The sequence below is a fragment of the Zalophus californianus genome, chromosome 6 (genome assembly GCF_009762305.2).
Source record: "Zalophus californianus isolate mZalCal1 chromosome 6, mZalCal1.pri.v2, whole genome shotgun sequence".
NCBI lineage: Eukaryota > Metazoa > Chordata > Mammalia > Carnivora > Otariidae > Zalophus > Zalophus californianus.
In genome coordinates this window covers 59,419,278-59,443,109 of record NC_045600.1, presented here as the reverse complement: position 1 = coordinate 59,443,109, position 23,832 = coordinate 59,419,278, and the positions used below count along the sequence as shown (strand labels likewise).

At 37.7% G+C, this 23,832-nt stretch overlaps 1 protein-coding gene across 2 annotated transcripts in view; it reads right to left on the bottom strand.

Moving 5' to 3' along the window:
- Positions 1–19,247, bottom strand: part of SLC25A21 (solute carrier family 25 member 21) — a 479,968-nt gene extending 460,721 nt beyond the window's left edge. For both annotated transcript variants that reach the window (XM_035728242.1, XM_027572196.2), the window contains exon 1: positions 17,705–19,247. Coding sequence is in view for 1 of the 2 variants with exons in the window: in XM_027572196.2 (XP_027427997.2) it covers positions 17,705–17,774 (70 nt within the window). In the remaining variant the exon portion in view is untranslated. The remainder of the gene's footprint in view (positions 1–17,704) is intronic.
- Positions 19,248–23,832: the final 4,585 nt, after the last annotated feature.

Sequence of the window (23,832 nt, the reverse complement as noted above, 5' to 3'; positions counted from 1 at the left end):
AAAATTTTCCTAGGACAAAATCATGGTTTTAAAATGTCAGATTAGGAAGCTATTTATGAGAGTCAGAAAGGCACGGGGTGCTTTGGCGGGAAGCCCTGGACAGGCCCCTGAGAACACTGAACCTTGGGGTTGAGGGACTAGAAAAAATACAGAAACTAATGAGAATGACTGATTACAAACTTGGGTAATAATTTTGCCTTCAATTCCTGGGAAAAGGACTAACAGACCCTTGTTAATCTATAAATCAGTGGTTGTCAATCACGTGGTCGGTCTCTTTCTCACTGGCCTGGGATATGAAAAAAACAACATTAAAGGAAAGGTCTTTACTACTTATATTGATTAATAATAATGGATACACTTGCTCCAAATAATACTTTATGATTTTAAGACAGCCAAAGATATTATGAATGATAAATACAATAAAATACCTACAAAAATATAAATGCCCTTTTTTTTAAAGTAGATTTTGGGGGAAGGGAGTGACCCAAGTTACTTGATAGGGTGACTACTGGGATATGAACTGAGAATCATTCCTATAGGCCCACTATGGAATATTGAAAATGAAACCTAATGACTCCATTTGGGGAATAAAAAATTAAAATTTCTGGTGAAAAATAAGATGTTAATTATATCCAGGTTTGAGAACAAAACAAAAACTCCACCACCCCAAAATAAGGTTAGGGTTCTAGAAGATAAATAGAAAAATACAGTTTATATTATAAATTGTAGAACAGAATTATAGTTTGCATATATTCATATAATACGGCACTCATCTATGACAATTTTTTCAAATGCCTGGAACATGCCTAAATACTTTTACATTTTCCCTCTCTGTTAGTAACTAACATTTACTGAGTGCTTACGAAGTGTAAGGCACAATGATAAGCCTTTACATGCATCAACCCATCTGATCCTTCTAACACCCTCATGAAGTAGATTGCATGCATCCTATGGATAAACCACAGAAATGTTAAGCTGCCTGCCCAAAGTAACACATCTAGTGAATGTCAAAGTTGGGATCTAATGCCAGTCAGTAAAGCATCAGAATCCCTACAGTATGCCACCTCCCTATATTACCTCTACTCTCTTAGTAAAGTTCACTATTGAAACATGGATGCCTTTTGATGAGGTGCTCCATTTTCTTCTTTATTGATCTCAGTTGTAACTATTTCATTGCTTAGCTCCGATAGTGTACTCAAAAGTTTGCCATCTATGTAACTATTCTTGGAAAACGATGTAATTCCAAAACAAAGATCTGAGAACAAAACTTAGGTAGACCAATGTTTTTCATATATATATGAAATCATATTCATATACACATACATATATTTCATGAAATATATGTATGTGTATATATATGACAAATGACTGGAAAAAACTACAACCAGCACAGTGGACTTTGAGCTTGGGAAAATAAACCTACCCCGAAGCAGTAAGCAACTCAACAATCAAATAGTCTATGTATGCTTCTTATAACCATTCCTGGGAAGGCAGGTATTGGGAAGAAACAGGTCTACATCTGTGCACAGTCAAGATTCAGGTTTGTAGAATCAATGGGACTTAGACTACATAGGATTAAAGTCTCTCCAAGATTGACTCCTTCTTAGGGCAATCAGGGCAGGAAAAGTAGGACCCTTTGGATTTCCTTTTTCTTCCTTTGCCACTATTAGGAATAAAACTGAATAGTGCACCTGAGACAGTGTATAGTTCCTGGGATCATGTCTGAATTTTGTGACAGGTGAGCACTACCAATGACATGTATTGGGTATGGAGGAAACTGCACCAACTCCTTCAAATCATTTAGAAAGCAATATATGCTCTAGTATCTTGCTGAAAGGTTTAGAATTTTTTAAATTAATTAACATTCAAAATTGGGAACCAAAATAAATTTAACATTCATTCAGTCATCTAATCATTCAACAAATGTTTATTCAGTACCTATCCTCTGCCATTTTCTGTTTTAGACACTAGAGATATAGCCAGGTACCAAACAGACTAAGATTCTTATCCTCAGGGAACGTATCATCAACTGATAGAAATAAGAGCATGTTTTAATATCTGTCACTATTATACATCAGCTTTAGACAACAATATTATGCATTCTTACATTTAAATAGACATGTCATTGTTACAGATCAATAAAATATAAAAACTAAGATTTCTTTAAAAATTTAATATATGGCTTTTTCAGTTCTGCAATGTTAATAAAACATACATTAAAAATGTGACTTCCCTCATGTATGTTCAAATGCAAGAATACATAAATTTACATAAACTGCACAAATTATAACAAAAATACAGATAGTTTCCAAGGAAGAAATGGTTTTAATTTGCTAAAAACCTATATATACCAATAACCACTGTGACCTCCATCTACTCCAACCTTGATGCTTCCTTTATAACAGTTCTTTGCTTCACACTTCCTCTGTGGTCCTCTTCTGCTGTCTGACTATTCAACATCCATCCATCCACCCATTACACAACTATGTGCCAGGAACAACTGGAGTGAGAACCTCTAGAATCCATCACACTTTTCCCTCAGGATGAGAGTTTCTCAGAAGTTGAAACAGACATGAGACTCTTAATATATTAAAAAATAAAGAAATGCCAACTGTTATGAAAATGTAGCTTATTTTAAATGCCTATATATCACATATTAATGCTTTTAACATACACACAATTGCAATGAGAAAGGCAATGACTTTATGTCTAGCTTTATTTGAAAGAAATATCAAGTTTAAGTTAGGAGGTCCTTTGTAAACGTGTGGCCCCGTTCAAACGGCCTTGCTGGTCCTGCTGGCACCCCTCCCTCTTGATTAACTGCCAAGGAGAAGCTACTAGGCTGTCTCCACATATGAGCATCTCATTCTCAGTCCCCACTACTTACAGCCCTTGAAACCTTCAGGGAAGCTAACCTCAGAAGGGCACAGGACCCTATATTTGGGCATAAGGGTCCTAAATGTCCCAGGGTTCAGGACTCCTATTAGTGGTATTTCACACTTATTAGGGGTTATAGATTTTTGTGGCTCACCCACAAAGTACATAACACTGTTCTAGGGGGAAACATATCCTGATTGCAAACAACTAACCTAAAATTACAGATTTTTGGACCATGACCTATACATTTAGGCATTAATGAAACTAGATTTTTTCTCATACATGGTAACAGCATTTCTTATTTTTTCCTTATATATTTGTCTTGTATGTTTTTCCTATACATGGTAACAGTAAGTCATTTTTAAAAATTTTAACTTGCCCACAAAAAAAACTTACCATCTATTTCTAACTTATATGAATAATGAAAAATAACAGACCTCCTTTTTGAATTTATAATATATTTCTGTGTATAGTTGCTCACAAGCAGAAACTGTGCATCTTATATTGATTTTATGTCAAATAGTCCATTATAGGGAGCAAATCACACTGTTTAGCATTTAGCATAAATATACCTTAGGTCAGAAAATAAAAGTTTTGGGGCGCATGGGTGGCTCAGTCATTAAGCGTCTGCCTTCGGCTCAGGTCATGATCCCAGGGTCCTGGAACCGAGCCCCGCATTGGGCTCCCTGCTTGGTGGGAGGCCTGCTTCTCCCTCTCCCACTCTTCCTGCTTGTGTTCCTGCTCTCTCTCTCTCTCTCTGTCAAATAAATAAATAAAATATTTAAAAAAATAAAATAAAAGCTTTATTTTCAGTGTAGCTCTGAGAAACTATCAGTCCTATAAGGAACATTCTCTCCACTAACACCAAAATAAGATGCTACAAATGAGTTCAAAGCACTTGGCTTTTAAAATAGAAGATATTTTCTTTGTCTCTGCCACATTTAGGCTGATCAGAGAGGCACATAAGCAACATATGTCTCAAAAGAATTGTATCACATTGTGGCAAATGCAATTTGAATAAAAATAGACTTAATGAGTAGATATAGTCTAAGCACTGTGCAAGTCCTGCAGATACAAAATAAGTAAGACTTGGCCCCTACCTAAATGGGGCTCACTCTTTGTAAGACTTAAAAAAACAAGAATTAAATCCAGTGTAATCTTTTAAATTTATCACACACAAAAAAACTAAAGAAATTGTGAAAAGCATCCATGTAGAGTAAAATATACCACATAATATGTAAACCTATCAACGAAAACATTGTAAATACAAACAATACTAGATAATGCCTATTTAAAAACCCCTATTGAATGGACAGATGATACATTTCTAAAGTATATAATATATAAATCTAGCAAGGGTCACATAGACACTATCATCACTGCTTTCTTTCCATATAACTTAGGTGCCAGGGTCTCTACTATTCTCTTTTCTTTCCATTCTTTGCCTCTCTGTTGACCTTCTCCAGCATATGTGTGCTCAAAAGAATGGAAGGTATAGGCCAATGCAGATCTTCACAAAAATATGAAGGAAACAGAGTCTTATCCTTCCTTGATGCTTGATCAGGCAAACACGAGACTATAATGCTCTGTAAAAGAAAGTTGCTGATATGCTTTCCAATTTTGATACGATTACATTTCTACTTTCATCTTAAAAGAATATGAAATAAATGTTTTCTTAGCTCAACTAAAAAAGCCCCTGCTAATCAAAATAAATCACTAAGAGGTCTACAGTACTTCTTATGTTAAGGATTTTCAATATTCACCTTCTTTATAATTTTCTTAAAATTTCATAGCTGTATATCGTTCTCATTAAGAAAGAAAGAAATAATGTGTTTAATTTACTAATTCTTTTCCTAAAAAATGTTTTTAAAAACATGGGCAAGTTACACTGCCATCTTGTGGTTAGAAGTTCATTTATAGTAGCAAGGACTTCCTAGTATTTCCATTAATTCCACACACAGTATGCATTAACCTAAAAAAAAAAAATGCTGTTTGGAACTTAAGAAAATACATTCTTTATACACCTCCCTCACTTTCTTATATTAAAGCTCATTATATTAAAACAAGAAATGGCATTTTGAGTGGCTGCCCCGGATAGAAAAATAAAAAGAACTATGCATTTGGCACTGTAGATCTTGCTCACAGAAACTTATAATTTACTACTAATGTATACACACTCTAACTCTGACAATTTAGAGAAACAAAATTATGGAATCTAGGAGTTTCATTTCCACAAGGTAATCTCCAAGACCTAAAAGCAATGAATATGACATTTATGCTAAGCTTATCAACAATTTTTTTGATCCAAAACTCTAAATCCAAAAGCAAGACCACCCACCACAGAGAACATAAATATTATAGCAATAAAAATAGTTGCTCCCACCTCTCTTACTCATATACATAAACTTATTTTTCCATTCATAGTTAAGAATCATAATTAAATAGAAAAATTAATTCCAAAGTCCAGTCATCTACATTTTTCAAATGTATAATTCTCTATGATCTATGCCAGGCACCTGTTCCAAATGTTTTACAATGGTAGGATCTAACTAGAAGTTAACACACTTCTACATCTAACTTTGTGGGCAGAAAGTCTTTTTTTTTTTTTTTTTTTTTAAGCAAATCACCAAAATCCTAGGAAGACAGTGCCATCTATAGGTCTGCACAAGGACAGAATGGTGTTCTTTTCAAATGTGACTGTCTATCCACTGTGATACAGTAGCCAACCAAATGCATTGCCCTAGAAGGAAGCTTCAAAATAACTTTGCTCATTATTGAATCTCTGGAGAGGTACCTATAATATATTCCAAAGTATTTTAACTTATCTCTACAATCATTCTCCAAATAATAACAACAACAACTACATCAACAAGAACAAAAGTAATACTTCCCATAACTGTATTAATCTGATTTTGGTACATTTGATGATCTATAAATATTGATACATTTTTAAGAAATATTAGCTCATTTGGCATTTCTTCCCTCCCTTCCTCCCTCTCATAATGTAGAACTTTCTGAGCTTAATTCTGTTTTAGGTGTCATTCAATTCTACTGAAACATATATTCCATTATTATTTCTCCAAAGTTATATACCCCCCTCCCCATAATAGTCCATTCTAGATTTTACAGACATTCAGCTAAATTCACCCTGTGGCTCACTTAAAGCTACGAGATTCATGCAAATGAAAAAGCTCAAAACAAACCTATTTCATGCAACTTAAATTCCCTCCTTTTTCACAGCCAGGCTCACCCAGTCTACTCTGGGGTTGCTCTCACTCCAGTCAGTCATTCTGGTATCTTACCTAATTGTATAAGTCTTGTTTAACAATTACCCAAGGATTGGGGCTCAACCCATTCCTAATCAATCACCTGTAGGGAATGACAGAAAAGAGGTAGCGCTGTCAATGCTGACAGAGTCCCCTGATGGGTGATATGGAGAATTTTATACTTGTACTATGGCTGGCAAAAACAAGAAATAGCTGGTTATGCTAAAGGCAGATCCTGATTGTTCATCAATGTGTGAGTTTCTAGAGCAGCTACAGTATTTAAACCAGCCTGAAGGAAAAGAGGTCTTATGAAGGCAATACTCTGTATGGGGTTGCTAGCCTGATTTCTCATTTTGCACACTCTGAGGCAGGATGGGGTAGTGGGTAGGAGTAAAAGCTCTAAAAGCAAAGAAAACAGAGTTTGAGTTCATGTTCTGTCACTGGCCTTGAGCAAGTTACTTAATATCTCTGAGCTTCACTTTCCTCATCCTCAAGAAACTACAAATTATTATCAATAATTTAAGCAAAGTAAGGTACTTTATACATAGTAATCATTCAATTAATGTGATCACTTAAGATTTATATTACTGTCTCCTGTTTGTCTGATCTTAATTATTGACTAGATAATTAGGGAGGGTCCATCTAAACCCAAACACCCAGAGAAGGTCACTTGTAACAAAAAGAATGAATGAGAAAGACAACTCAAAATAAGGATGAGTACAATGACACAACAAAGAGAAAATGGTATTTGATGGTCTGATACTAGTTTCAAAATTTACCTCTGAAACATTACCTCTGAAAATCACTAAAAATCCACATAACTCTTGTTCCCATGTTATTCCTACTGTATAAGTTAGAAATCTGAATCTGCAGGACACAGAGAAGTTGGAAATATAGATTGGGGAGTTATGTGCAAATTGATAATATTGAAGCCAGAGAGCAGATGGGCTTGCTCAGGGAGGTAAGAGTGTATGGAGCAAGGGGAGGGGGGTGGGGGGATGGACTAGCCTGGTGATGGGTATCAAAGAGGGCACGTACTGAATGGAGCACTGGGTGTTATACACAATGAATCACAGAACACTACATCAAAAAAAAAAAAAAAAAAAAAAAGCAAGCAAGCCAGTAAGATTCCAATAAATAAACAGGTATAAATCATAAGTAAGTTGTAAAAGAAAATTCAGCTGATATGGTAAAAATTCAACCTTTCTAGTAGCGAAGTGAATGAAAATTAAAATAAGGACAAGATCCACTGAATTAAGCAGAACATTAAAAACTTGGCATCGTCAGTACTGGTGAGGATAGGACAAAATTGCCAGGTAGGATATTAGTCCCAACCCTTTGGAAACTGATTTCACTTCAAGAAATTTTAAAATTATTTTGTTCCTTTGGCCCAATTTCTTGAAAAGAATCCTGAGAAGATAATGTTCAATATAGATAAAGCTTTTTCTAATGAAGAAGTTCATCACATTTTCTTATCGGACAACTTAATAAAGCCTTATACATGTTACAGAAGATGGAAGAGTTAAGGATTATGTGGCATACGGACCCAATAAACTGTTTTTGCAGACATTAAAAGAATCAAGACTGCAAAGTATAACCTAGAAAATATAGTTAATAACATTGTAACAGCTCTGTATGGTGACAGATGGTAACCAGATTTATTGTGGTGATCACTTTGTAATGTATATAAATGTTGAATAAATGTTGTCCAACATTTGAAACTGAAACTCATAAAAAAAAAGTGTATGGAGCAGAGAACTTAGGACCCTGCAGAATGTCAATTTTTGAGGAAAGAGAAAAAAGAGGAACCAGCAAAGGAAAAGTAAAGATGTGAGTGGATATGAAGAGGAGAGTAACAATCAACAGTAGACAACTTTAAAGAGAAAAATTGGTCAGAGATGTGAAATTTTACAAAGATTAGGCTAAATTAAGAATGAAAACAAGTATTTAGCAGTTTGAGCAGAAAGGTGAAGACAGATACACCAATTATAGTAGGTTGGAAACTGAGTGAAGAACTTTTCACAAAGGTTGACAATGAAAGGAAGAGAAACACAGGACCATAGCTTGAGATATGGAACATGAGCTTGAGAATCACAATATAAAGAAAAAAATACAATCAAATGCCTGTTGTGGGTTGAACTGTGTCCCCCCAAGAAAGATATGTTCAAGTCCTAAACTCTTGTATGTGACCTTATTTAGAAATAGCATCTTGGGGCTGGGTGGCTCAGTTGTTAAGCGACTGCCTTCGGCTCAGGTCACGATCCCAGGATCCTGGGATAGAGCTCCGCAGGAAGCCTGCTTCTCCCTCTCCCACTCCTCCTGCTTGTGTTCCCTCTCTCACTGTCCCTCTCTGTCAAATAAATAAATAAATAAAATCTTAAAAAAAAAAAAAAGAAAGAAATAGTGTCTTTACAGATGTAATCAAGTGAAGGCAAGGTCATGCCGGATTGGAATGGGCCCTAATCCAATGATATCCTTACAAAGAGAGGGAAATTTGGACAGACACAGAGACAGATGGGAAGAGAAAGCCATGTGATGACAGTCAAAGAACACAATGATTGTTAGCAATTACCAGAAGCTGAGAGAGGCATGGACCAAATTCTCCTTTGCTGCTTCCAGAAGGAACCAGCCCCGCCCACATTTTGATTTCAGACTTCTAACTGCCAGTACTGTAAGACAATAAATTACTGTTATGTTAAGCCATCCAGTTTGTGGTACATTGTTCAGACAGCCCTAGCAAACTAATACAAGGGATAAAAAGATACAGATCTAATAGAATACTTAGAATGTATGTAAGCCATGATCACATCAAAGTATAGAAATAATTGACACAAACGTAATAATTTAAAACCAAAAGGAAAAGAAATTGGGAAGAAAAATCAGTAAAAATCTAGAGCAATTAAGAATCTCATAGACATTCCTTAACCTGGTTTCACTGATTGCCATTTTAAGATACCACCTACTTAAATCATAAAGACGTTTGAAAATGATTTGTGCACCTCTTTTCATTTTGGGGTCCTGGAACAAAAGATGATACATAAATTTAAAAAATTATCATGGACTTCTCACTCATAAGGTGGCAAACATTTTAGACCTGAAGATAATTTTTTCACTTTGTTTACTGAATGATTACAATGTAAGAAAATACTGTTAAAGGGAAGTACTGTTGCAAATATTCATTGTCTGATGACTTGAACCTCAGCATATTTTTCTCTCTTCAGAGTTGGACCCTAAGAATATATTCTGTGGCTCAAGTTTCTGATATTTAGTCATTAATACAGTCAACATCCATTTCTGAGCATCTACTATGCTCTACCTAAAACACCAGGTTCTCAGTGCTCTGAGATGTTGTAGTCAAGGGGAGGGGAAGGCAGTGCATAGGCAAACGAGATGAGGAAGTGCTGGTTTAACAAGGTGTTCCTAAAATGTTGTGTTAAAGTTGATTCGTGTTTTTACGTCAACTGAATCATGTACCCACACCTTACACTTATGCTTTTAAAATGTCTTTCACTGAAGGACAGTAAAATAAGAAATCCTTTGAAATATGGTTATGAAATTCATATTTTGTTCTTACCTAAATTCATATTTTTGAGAACTAGATTTTCTTTGAGACAAGACAGAGCTACCCTACGACCCAGCAATTGCACTACTACGTATTTATCCAAAGAATAGAAACATAGTGATATGAAGGGGCACATGCACCCCAATCAATGTTTATAGCAGCAATGTCCACAATAGCTAAACTATGGAAAGAGCCCACATGTCCATCGACAGATGAATGGATAAAGAAGATACGGTGTATATATACACATACACACACGCACATGCAATGGAATATTACTCAGCCATCAAAAAGAATGAAATCTTGCCATGTACAATCATGTGGATGGAACTAGAGGGTATTATGCTAAGCGAAATAAGTCAGTCAGAGAAAGACAAATGCCATATGATTTCACTCATATGTGGAATTTAAGAAACAAAACAGATGAACATAGGGGAAGGGAACAAAAAATAAGATGAAAACAGAGGAGGCAAATCATAAGAGACTCTTAACTATAGGAAACAAACTGAGGGTTGTTGGAGGGGAGGTGGATGGGGGGATGGGGTAATTGCGTGATGGGCATTAAGGAGGGCACTTGAAGAAATGAGCACTGAGTGTTGTATGCAACTGATGAATCACTAAATTTACCTCTGAAACTAGTAATACAGTATGTGTTAATTAAATTGAATTTAAATAAAAATTTTAAAAAGAGAGAGAGAAGACATTTTAATTAAAATGCATCTTTTAAAGGTATTTTATAATTAATTTGAGCAGCAGAGTTGCTTCCTCCTATGTGGTTGAAATAAGGGGAATTTTTCCTACCTACTTACCCAGATAATGGGTTCCAGCCTCCCTTTGATATGTCATAAGGGCTCACCTGTTTCACTACAACCTGCTATTTATTATCAAACAATTGCAGTTTCCCAAATCCTGACGTTCCAAAGGTGCCATTTATCCATATCACATGTGTGTCCCCTTTGCACCCATTCTGAAAAAGACGTTTCCTTGATCAAAATTTCAACCTTGATTACCCCCCGATGCACTGACCCTTTTATTACTTAGTCCAAATTAAAGTCCAGAGGACTACTAATATACATACTACCTGTTAAGGTACCTCTTTTAACTGTATTTTACTACTATGGGTTAAAGCAAAAAATGGTAGAAATCGTGTAAAAAAATGAAGATACATAAGATCAGGAGTTTAAAAAATAAGATTTGAAATTATCCAATACCATTTTAGTTACCTTTTTAGGTTGAAAGCCTTGACTCTTCCACCAGTATAATGCATTTTACATATACTCTCAATAGTTAACTTCCCAGAGACCTATCCATGAACCCAGGTTTCTTTCCCCCTAAAAAAGGTTTTTCATTTCACTTTCTCATTTGACCCCTTGAAGGTGATTAATGAGACAAACTGCACAAAGTACTGGAACTATGTCTAGTGCAAAATTGGAAAACTTGTTTTCAGAACACTTTGACTACACAATTTGACTAGAATATCTCTAGGAAGACACAAAATAAAAATTGTGATTGGAGATATGATGGGGATGTGTGCCTACAACGTACAAAGAACTAGGGTGGGGCTGGAGAGGAGCCTGAAAATTTTGGGAAATAAATCAGTGTCCTGCATGAATGGTGATGATGTAAAAGTTATAAGGAGGGGAAATGCTCTAGGAAGTTCTCCAAGTGGTACTGGCAGACTTCTGGGAATATGAGTATGAGATTCTGGGAGACAGGAGGTGGAGGGTCTTAGAGATGCTACTGTGCAAGGGAATTCAGTGTGGACAAGACCTAGGCCTGAGGAAGGACTTTGACAGGCTCTGGTGAGAGCAGCGTCTCTCAGGGATCCATGAGGACTTGCCAGAGACCCTGGAAAACTCTGAAGTTAGAGGCAAAAGCCCAATGAGAACTTGGGGAGAATACCCATCTGAGTGAGCCTAAAAGGCTTCTACATGACATGGGAAATAAGAACCCCATGAGCTTTGGAAACACATGGAATAACCCAAACTGGTTATTGAGGAGAATGGGAGGGTCTGAGGTAAAGCTAAGTTCCTAACTCCAAGGAAGAGATGTGCATAGAAGGGAAACTTCCTGGAGCCCTACTGGTGAGCAGAAAAGGTAATGATATGAAATGCTGAGGCCTAAGGGACCTTGGGAACTCTAGAGAGTTTGGGGGGAATTCTATCAGTAGTGCTGTCAGGTTGCTACCAATACCTTTGGTCATTGTGAGAAACAGAAAAAGATGTCCCAGAACCATATGATCCTCTCAATAGATGCAGAAAAAGCATTTGACAAAGTACAGCATCCTTTCCTCAATAAAACTCTCCACAGTGTAGAGATAGCAGGAACATACCTCAAAATCATAAAAGCCATATGTGAAAAGCCCATAGCAAATATCATTCTCAACAGGGACAAACTGAGAGCTTTTCCCCTAAGGTCAGGAACACAGCAGGGATGTCCACTATCACCACTGCTGTTCAACACAGTACTAGAAGGCCTAGCCTCAGCAATCAGACAACCACCACCAAAATAAACAAATAAATAAATAAAAGGCATCTGAATTGGCAAAGAAGAAGTCAAATTCTCATTCTTTCCAGATGACATGTGGAAAACCCAAAAGACTCCACCCCAAAATTGCTAGAACTCATATAGGAATTCAGCAACATGGCCAGATATAAAAAAAAAAAAAAAAAAATCAATGCACAGAAATCAGTTGCATCTCTTTTTTAAGATTTTATTTATTTATTTATTTGAGAGAGCGAGAATGAGAGAGAGAGAGAGCACATGAGAGGGGGGAGAGTCAGGGGAGAAGCAGACTCCCCGCCGAGCAGGGAGCCCGATGCGGGACTCGATCCCGGGACTCCAGGATCATGACCCGAGCCGAAGGCAGTCACCCAACCAACTGAGCCACCCAGGCGCCCCTCAGTTGCATTTCTATACACCAACAACAAGACAGAAGAAAGAGAAATTAAGGAGTCGCTCCCATTTACAATTATGCCAAAAACCGTAAGATATCTAGGAGTAAACTTAACCAAAGAGGCAAAGAATCTGTACTTAGAAAACTATAGAACACTCATGAAAGAAATTGAGGAAGACACAAAGAAATGGGAAAAAAAAAACATGCTCATGGATTGGAAGAACAAATATTGTCAAAATGTCTACCTAGAGCAATCTATACATTCAATGCAATCCCTATCAAAATACCAACAACTTTTTTCACAGAGCTGGAACAAATAATCCTAAAATTTGTATGGAACCAGAAAAGACCCCAAATAGCAGAAGAATGTTGAAAAAGAAAACCAAAGCTGGAGGCATCACAATTCCAGACTTCAAGCTCTATTATAAACCTATAATCATCAAGACAGTATGGTACTGGCACAAACACAGACACAAAGATCAGTGGAACAGAATAGAGAACCTGGAAATGGACCCTCAACTCTATAGTCAACTAATCTTTGACAAAGCAGGAAAGAATGTCCAATGGAAAAAAGACAGTCTCTTCAACAAATGGTGCTGGGAAAATTGAACAGCTACAAGCAGAAGAATGAAACTGGACAATTTCCTTACACCATACACAAAAATAGACTCAAAATGGATGAAGGACCTAAACGAGAGACGGGAATCCATCAAAATCCTAGAGGAGCACACAGGCAGCAACCTCTCTGACTTCAGCCACAGCAACTTCTTGCTAGACCTGTCTCCAAAGGCAAGGGAAACAAAGACAAAAACGAACTATCGGGACTTCATCAAGATAAAAAGATTTTGCATAGCAAAGGAAACAGTCGACAAAACCAAAAGACAACCGAAGGTATTTGCAAATGTCTTATCAGATAAAGGGCTAGTATCCAAAATCTATAAAGAACTTATCAAACTCAACACTCAAAGAATAAATAATCCGATCAAATGGGCAGAAGACATGAACAGACATTTCTCCAAAGAAGACCTACAAATGGCCAACAGACACATGAAAAAATATTCAACATTACTTGGCATCAGAGAAATACAAATCAAACCGACAATGAGATACCAACTCACACCAGTCAGAATGGCTAAAATTAACAAGTCAGGAAATCACAGATGTTGGGGAGGATATGGAGAAAAGGGAAGCCTCCTACACTGTTGGTGGGAATGCAAGCTGGTACAACCACTCTGGAAAACAGATGGAGGTTCCTCAAAAAGTTGAAAACAGAGCTACCCTATGACCCAGCAATTGCACTACTGGGTATTTACCCCAAAGATACAAATGTAGTGATCCGAAGGGGTACGGTTTATAGCAGCAACGTCCACAATAGCCAAACTATGGAAAAAGCCCAGATGTCCATTGACAGATGAATGAATAAAGAAGATGTGGGGTGTGTGTGTGTTTATATATATATATGTATATATTATATATACATTATATATATAATGGAATATTACATGGCCATCAAAAATGAAAGGGTGTGATACAAGGGCCCCTTCTCATTCACATCCTTAGCCCTCCTGTAGTGTTTAGCCTTGCTGATCTTCCTGAAGCTCTCATCATTGGCTTCTATTCTTTCATGTGAATCTTATGTGATTACCTGAAGCTGAAAATACAGACTAGAAGCCCACTCTGTAAAACTTCAGTTCATACCTACTTGTCTTGAGCATAGCTTTCATCATATAAAACAAAGTTGCCCTGGTAACAATAACTATATATTAGCTATAGCTACAAGCTCAAGGCCAGTCTTTAAATGTATATTGTCCAAGCAACTGTCAGTGCATCAATCTCTTTGGTCTTTTAAATACAAATATCACAAACCATCTTTTAATGAAAGACAGACCTATTATCATTATGAAAGACATCTACTGGCCATCTCATGATGTATCTGGCTTCTCTGGAAAATAAATCTCCACTGAAGTCCCCATGCCCACTGCGGCCCCCCTCACACATCCACATGGGCAGTGGCTACAACTGATTGGTGGCAGAGGTGGGCCCCTGTCCAAAACTGGGTTTTGAGTCTTTCCCATGATTTTACACAAGAACTGAAAAAAAAAGGAAGTCAGTATCTCACTGTCTCCACAGAACAGAAGTCAAGAGCATGTAAATTCAAGAGCTGTTAGGAACCACACTCCGTCACGTGGACGAAAGAGCAGCAAACAGCAGTCAATTGTAAGCAAAAAGACTGATGAAGGCACCAGAAGGACACAGGGAAATACCTCCACAGCCTGGCATGCTGACAACCTTGCACATCTCCATATAGCCCTATAGGCAGGGCTAGGCCACAGTCTGAGCTGAGTCTTGGCAGAATGCCCCGTGATTTCCTCTGCACTAAGGCAAGATAAGCAGACTGGTGAGGAAGCACTGAGAAGCGGTTTCTCCCGTTATCTCATGGAAGACTGCAGAGGCCATTTCTCATCTATCTCCCTAGTGTCAGTTGAACACAAGACTTTCCACCTCACTTCCACTTAGGGAAAGCTGCAGCCTTCAGTGTAAGTGGATAAGACTGGCTGTTGTTCTGAGGTGTCTCCTCACCACCGTTCATACCGTGTATCATCTGGTCTCTTCAGTTTGGTGTCCTCCATGGAATAAGGGACACAGGAAACTGACACCATAATGAGTTGCTTTTCCTGTCTTTATAAGTAATTAGCTGTCTGAATCCATTTGGGCATGTTTACTCGTTACCAGGCAAATCTATGGAAGTATGGCAAGCTGTCCTAACAACTATATTTGTACTACCTGTGACCCTATTATTAACCACCACCCCACTGCCTTGGAAATGCTTAACCATTTCACAAAGTGAGGAAGGGTAAGAGATAGCAAGAGCTCACTTCCTGAGTTCCCCTCAGTGCTCTAGCTCCTGATTCCAGTCTCCTCCAGGGAGGTATCAAGACCTTGAATTCCATGAGAAACCCTGGTATTTCTCCAATAAACCTCCCCAGTTTTTTTTTCCCCTTAAGAAAGCCAGAATGTATTTTTAACCTTTATCTTCCAAAGGTCATATAATATACACACAGAGGTGTTGCATTTGATGACATTATCAGTAGTCAGAACTCCAGCACTACAAATTCAAATGCATTTTCTATATTTATTAAAATTCTACCTTTCTTGTATATTAATTTATTTTTGGCCCTTGACCTAGTATATGTAATATGATTAGTCTGCATTTATTGAAGTCCAATAAATATAAAATTTTATGAAAATGTTATTGCCCAAGTAGAAGAAAACATGACTGTTTTTCTATACTATGATGAAAGTACAAATTCTCATCATTTATCAATAATTCCACAGTACTAACTATATAAATCAACTACACTATGTTTAATTTACCTTAGAAATATACTAATTTTCATTCATATTAGTTACATGATGGAATCACACATTATATTTGTGCCAAATATTTATCATCCAACAAAACAGTGTAAGTAGGATTATAGTTTGATCTACTCTTAACATCCCTTGAATTTAGCTGTGTCTAGCATAGAGTATGATCATCTAAGCCAATTACAGATGCTTCTGAATCATTAGTCATAGGTTAGGATGTTCACTAATCAGCCTTATTCTCCTATTGGGACACCTAAGTTTTCTTTGATCAGGGTGATGGATTCTGAATCAACTGAGTCAGGACAGCTAGCAGAGTCTTGGACATTGTGAAACTGGCCAAAATGGTGAGTAAATTGGTGAAAATTCATCATCACTACTGACAAACAACTAAAAAAGTAGACAGTGGGGCCACTAACATCGTAATTATGGATGGACAAAACACAATCACATATAAAAGATGAATACTTTGATTGCCATATTAATGAAGTATCATCTTTAGGAAAGTATACAGACTGTAATTGATACATCTGGCAGTGTGTGCAACTCCTGAGAGGCAAGTAGTTCATGACATACTGATAACTAGTCATAATTTATAATAGGCCTTTATAAAAAGTCCAAGTTTGTTTGAAAATAAATTTTACTAGTCTATGTGAAACATTAGACATCTAGTCTCTCTCTTTTTTAAAGATCTTATTTATTTATTTGACAGAGCGAGAAGAGTACAAGCAGGGAGAGCAGTAGAAGGAGAGGGAGAAGCAGGGTCCCCGCTGAGTAAGGGGCCTGATGCAGGACTCGATCCTGGGATTGTGACCTGAGCTGAAGGCAGACGCTTAACCATCTGAGCCACCCAGGCGCCCCTAATCACTCTCTTAATATGATTTACTAGAGTTGCCACAGTATAACTTATTAAGAGACTATTTACATTTATAAAAATGTTTTATGGTGATGAATTACAGTAATTATAAATTTAAAATAAAAACGCATGTTATGAAAAATTAAATTTTCAATTAACTCATAATTTATGTTTTAAAATATCTTTTAACACACATTCGCACGACATAATCTCGTGGGTCAGTAACTTTCTCTAGCCGCACTTAGTAACTATTTCCACGATTAGTTCTAACAAATTTTTTCTGAAGGTTTTTTCCCCACAGCATAACTCTCCACAAATTAACGTGAGCCGATTATACCAAAGGTGTTTATATGTGTTAACATATGCATTTAATTTTAGTATGCCTATGTAAGGCACGAATAGCCCCAAGCAAGCACAGCCTGCGTGGAGAAGACCTGCGGAGTCCCGAGGTGTGTACTTTAATGAGGGAAGGCAGGAGTTACGTAAGACCTGAATTACCCAGAAGAAGGCTACAACTGAGAGCAACACTAAGTCTGACGGAAACTGGATTGTTTCAAGTAAAGAAACCAGCGAGGCATAAAGGCCTCGTCCCAGTTGCAGGCCTTGGGGCTGCCTCGCTCGCTTTCCAGGCTAGGGACACGGGAGGCGGGGCACCCGGGAGCGGCGGCGCGGGGCGGCGGCGACTTGACCTGGGGCACCAGGCGTCCGCCGCCCGGTCCCGGCTTCCTTTGCTGTCGCACTCGGCGGGCTCGGGCGCTGCGTGGGCAGCGCGCAATTCAGAGGAGAAACTTCGATCGGGAGACTCGTCTGAGGAAAGTTTTCGGGACACGCGAAAGGGAAGGGAAAAGCGACTGGCTCGCGGCGGGGCGGGGCTGCCTTACCAGCGGAACCACCGGCCAGGATCTGGCGAGAAGCCTCTTTCACGAAGCCGGCGTCGGGCTTGGCGGACATCTTCGCAAGCCCGGCACGACGGAGTGGGCCGAGAAGAGTAGGCTAGCTCGCCGGTCTTAGTGCGGACCAGTAGAAATTCCTCTGATCGAGAGAGAGCCGGCGCTGGGTAGGTCCTTGCGCCGAGTGGCTCCCAGTAAGGCGGCACTCCGGCCACTGCTCGGAGGTGGCGGCTCAGAGCGCAGACTCGCCGCGTGATCTCCGCGGGTCCGAACCTGCTCGCTGCACCCCTTCAGGGGCCCTCTGTCGACCCTGCTAGGCCCCGTGGGCTCCGGGAAGGACCCTGGCGGAGAGAAGACTCGCGGATGGGGTTGGGTTGGCCGCCCGCGGTGGGTCGCGTTTGGTCTCCTAGATTGGCGCCCACGCGCTTCACTATCTGGAGCCTCCTGCAGTTTGTCAGGCTGGAAGCGCTGCCTCTGATAACGCTTGCAAAGAAGCGAGCCTGGCCTAGCGGCGGGGCTGGGGTGACCCTTGCCGTCCCGGCAAGCCCGCGCTCCGGGAGGTTCTAAAGGCCGGACAGGTGAACACGTTCTTTGGAGTTAGCGGTCCTGCGGTTGTGGGCTGTAGAGACCCAAGTCAGAGCAAATCCAATTTACAGTTATCTTACAACTAAGTGAATGTAGTCCTTTACAAACTGGCTTAAGGGCCTTTATCACACCTCATCAACTTGAGTTTTATTTACTGAAAGACCAAAATAAGGAAGAGGCTTTGTTACAAAGAAGTCTCTTCAGTACTCCACGTCAGTGTTTCTCAAAAGTCTGAGCTTAAGATCCAGCAACCTAAGGGTAATGTGAGAGTTTGTAAGAAAGGCAAATTCATGGCCCCACCCCTGTCTACTGAGTCAGAATCTCTGAAACCTGTATTTGAATAAGTTCTCCAGGGCTTGTTAAGAACGTTAAAGTTTGTGAAGCACAGAGCTAAATAATCAAGGAATATTAAGGAACTATCAGTATATTCTTTCTATAAAAACTTTCATTATTCGTACCAGCCCTTTAGGATATTTGGCAAAATGCAATGATTTATACTAGTTTTAAACCACAAGTTACAAATGCTATGTAGAAGAGAGACACAATATTATGAAATTTTAGAAAAATACCTGCAACACCCCTAACAGGTAGGAGATGATAACCAGTAAAAGGTAGAATGAGAGGATTGGAACCCCTATTGTCATATTATTTCTTAAACATTGTATTTAATAGTAAATATATTCAGTTTGAACCATATAGAATTGCCAATTTTGAAAACCAAAAACAGTTGAATATCAGGAATGTAATATGGTTAAAACTTAAAAAAAATGCTTTCCAATTAAATGTGCAAAATACAATAATTACTTTCATATTTTGATTTATTTCTGAGGCTGAGCTATTAAAAGCTGTTAATGATATGGGCAAAATTGTTGAAAGTAAGGAATTGGGTAGACTTACTTGCTGCTTATGGATCAGATATGCAAAAATAAATTTTCTCATATTTGATTAAATATTTGACTAATAAAATTACTAAGTTTGGAATGTTTACCCAGAAATAGTTTTCAGAAATTTTTCTGTTTAAAGTAAAATCTTTCAAGGAATGTTTCAGTCTTTTACTAATTAAATTTGAGGTCTTGAGTGCAATACAGAATCACTTATTCAACAAACTTTGAGAACCTATTATAATCTGAGCACTAAAATCAGAATTTCAGAGCTCATAGAAAACATTTCCCTTGTTTTCCAATGAGGAAACTGAGTTTCCCAGGATCACACCATGAGTTAATAACATTGCTGGGATTTGATTCCAGGATTCCCTCTTTTAATTGCAACGGGATTGTGGATTTAAATATTAGCCACAGGCCAAACTATGTTCTGTCACACAGAAACCTAAAATAATTAAATGCCCCCCAAATTAATTTCATTTATTCACATATGTAAGTGGAGAATTTTTTTAAGGTTAAAAAAATGTCACAACTATTGAACCCCAAGGCATACACTGAACCAAATTCTACATTCATTCATTGGTAGCTTCTCTATGTGCTGGCAATGTAACACTTAAAATCCATGATAGAGCATATAACCTAATGAAGGAAATCCCACCATATTGCAATATAAGTAAAATTTTGTCTTCCCTAGATTATTTCAGGAAATACAATAATACTCCCAGGTCAAGATTTAAAGATAGCCTTTTTTTTTTTTTTTCCCAGTCAGATCAGTGTAAAGATAGACATTTAACCAATTCTTTGAGTACCTTAATCTCTGAATATCTTATCCTGAGGAGGTGGGTGCAGATTTGTGACTCACTAAGACCTCAGTCTCTCAACACCTGTAAATTCAGTGGAAAGACTCTCCTAGACATAGTTCCAAATATTGTTAGAAAATTGCTACCAGTTTTTAACCTCTTTGGGCTAGAACCGATTTTTTTGAGTTAAAAAAAAAAGCAAAGCCTGATATCACATGTAATCTAGTCCTATACCTCTAGAATAGTTGAGGATATAGGGTCTAGGTATAAAAATATTCTGAAGCTTGGGAGTCAGCCAGTATCAATCCAGAGTCAGCAAATACCCACTGTGCTGAGAGCTCTGATTATGGGTTATATCCCTTATCTGCAGCCAAATTTGCCTGTGGCCAGTATTGGAATGCTGCAAGGTTTAGCTCTGAGGAAAAAAACCCAAACAAACATAAAATTTATTTGACCTACTATTTCAGATACCCTAGACTTAATCCATCACAATTACTCTTTCTATTATTATTTTATGTAATGCTGTAATGTCCTGATATTAGAGCAAAATCCTAAAGTGTCAAGCTTATATTTTTATTTTATTTTTTAAAGATTTATTTATTTATTTATTTGAAAGAGAGAGACCCCCACATGCAGAAGGAGAGCTGGGGGGGGGGGTTGTGGAAAGGGAGAGAGATTCTTAAGCAGACTCCCCGCTGAGCGCGGAGCCCAACACAGGGCTGGATCTCACCACCCTGAGATCATAACCTGAGCCGAAACCAAGAATTGGATGTTTAACCAACTGTACCACCCAGGCACCCCAACCTTATATTTTTACATTATTGATTATTTACCTAATATTGGTTGAGAACAACATTAAGTATTGATTTATCTATCAGGTTGCAGAATGGCTAGAAACTAAACTGCCGGGAGCCTTAAAATCCTCCCTGAAATTAAATATCTAACAATTTGTTCAGTTTTTTTTTTGGAATAAAGTTTTGTATTGGGTCATTGGATCAGCTACTGTTCGAGACCAAAATAATAGTGGCTTAAATAAGATAGAAATTTGTTTCCCTCTTACACAAGCCCAGCTGTAAGCCATGAATAAGGTTCCAGCCAGCAGAAAGAGGAGAAAGATAAGGGTAAAGAAAGCCCTGGAAATTACATAGATCTCATTGGTCAGAACTTTGCCATAAGGGTACAAGGGAAATTGGAAAGGGTAGTATTTTGCTGTGTATCAATGAGTCCTGGAAAAAAACAACAACAAACATTTTGGAAAAAGGGGAGAACATATTGGGAAATGATCAGCAGTATCTGCCACTTTGGAGAAAAGTTTAGGAATGAAGAGCTATATTTTAAAATGACAGTATGTGCTCATTTTGAAAAATTTTGTTTTCCTCAGATTTAAAGTTTACTTCATCAGTGTCTAACTAGAAAATACAGTAAAACCCTGTAGTACTTGTACTATGACTGGACCCACATTTTAAAATACCATTCATTGAAAGATACATAGCCACTGTGGGCCCAGAGATTCTTCTATTTAGGTGTCAAAATACGGACACACAAATGCAGAATTTGGCACACGTGGAATTCATCCATGGAATAGTATGAAAAGTTGGAAAGAGAGGTTTATGGACACAAGATTAAGATATCTTGATGGCTAGAAGAGATTATAACTCTTGAACTATACAAAAGATCTATTATTCCATAATACTCTTTTACAGAAGTATTAGAAGTATTGAAGAAATGCTATTTGCAAGTGAAAGACAGGTTTTAAATTTGTGGGTCTGATTATCACTGCTCTAAGCTCTCAATAGCTTATAACTTAAAAATACCAAGGTATCATGTTATTTTTTAGGATGGATCTTAGGTTCTGGTGCATTAGATTTTCCCATCATCTAACACAGCATTTCTAAATTCCAAGGGATTTTACTGGACAGTATGAACAAAATAATTACTTGGGAAACTTTTTTCAATATTTTATTGTAATATAATAGAAACAACACTTAGAGGTTATTTATATAACAGACTTCTGTTATTTGGGACATAGGTGGGAACCTAGAAGTTAAGGCCTCTAAGCAGTCAACATGCAGAAATCTATGCACTTTGCCCCCAGGAGCTTTGCAGGCCTTCACTTAGAACTAGTTTTAGACCCAATTCTAAAAAGGTTGGCAGGGTGGATGTCTAATATCTTGGTTCACAGCAGATTAGAAAGACAAAATTAAAAGAGAATTGGGAAGGAGGAAATCAGGGAGATTCTAGAAAAGTGAAGAGCAACCTGCAACTTTCCAGCCATATTCAGCCTGCCTAGCAAATTGGAATAATGACAACCTTCATTTAACTCTTATTTATAACCCATTATCTCGTTCACAAATCCCTATGACAGAAATATTATCATCATCTTATACTGGCAAGTTAAGTAACTTGCCTGAAGTCACACTAAGTATTTAACTGAGGTATTATTTGAACCTAACTATGTTTAATTTAGGAGGGCTCTTTCTGAATCACTATGTTGTTATTATGTTTTAATTTTAATTTTAGCTTTTCTACCCATACAAAAAAAAATGAAAATTATTCAGAGTAAGTAGCTTGTAGTATCCTTGACTTTGGTAAACAGTTGATAACCTGGATCAGGAATTTTATATCTCTGAAGTTAGAAAAGCACTAACTTCAATGTCACAAATTGCATATGTGAGAATGGTGTGAATTTTCTGTTTATTAAGTCAGGGTATCTCAACGATGGTACCATTAACATTTTGGGCCAGATAATTCTTTGTTGTGGGAGGCTGTCCTGTGCAATGCAGGGTATTTAGCAGCATCCCTAGCCTGTACCCATTAGCTGCCAGTAGCAACTCCATCCCCAGTTATGACAACCAGAAATGTCTCCAGACATTGCTAAATGTTCCCTTCAGGGCAAAAATGTCCTTAGTGAAAAATCACTGGTTTAAGTAAAAGAGCTCATATAAGTGAAGCCTATTTTAACTTTTTAGAATCATAGGATAACAAACCTGGAAGACTAATCAATTCCTTATTTGACAGTTGAGGAGACTGAGGTGAGAAAGGCAGACGGAGAGAGAGAATCTTAAGCAGGCTCTACACGGGGCTTGATCCTACAACCCTGAGATCATGACCTGAGTTGAAATCAATAGTCGGACATTTAATGGACAGAGCAACCCAGGCGCCCCAGCAGTGGCTGTACTATTTTATATATCCAAAGAAATGTAAAGCCTTCCTACTTCTCCACATTTCTCCCAAACTTATTTTCCTTTTTTTTTTTTTTTAAATTATAGCCATCCTAGTATGTGTGAGGAGGTGATATCACATTGTGGCTTTAATTTGCATTTCCTCAATGACTGATGAAGTTGGCTATCTTTTTCACGTGCTTATTGGCCAGTCGTATATCTTCTTTGAAGAAATATCTATTCCAGTCTATTTCTCATTTTTATTGGGTTCTCTTTATTATTGTGTTGTAAGAGTTCTTTATATATTCTGGATATTAAACTCTTATCAGATACATGATTTGCCAATGTTTCTCCCGTTCTGTGAATTGTCTACTTTCTTGATAATGTCCTTTGATGCACAAAAGTTTTTAATTTTGATGAAACCCAATTTATTTGTTCTTTTGTTGTTTATGCTTTTTGTGTCAAACTAAGAATCCACTGCCAAATTCAACGTAATAAAGATTTAATCTGATATTTTCTTGTAATAGTTTTATAGTTTTAACTATTTAGGTTGTTGGTCAATTCTGAATTATATTTGTACGGTCATACCACTGAGATAGTGTAGGTTCATTTCCAGACCAACACAATAAAGCAAATGTCACAATAAAGTCAAATGAATTTTTTTGGTTACCCAGTGCATATAAAAGTTACGT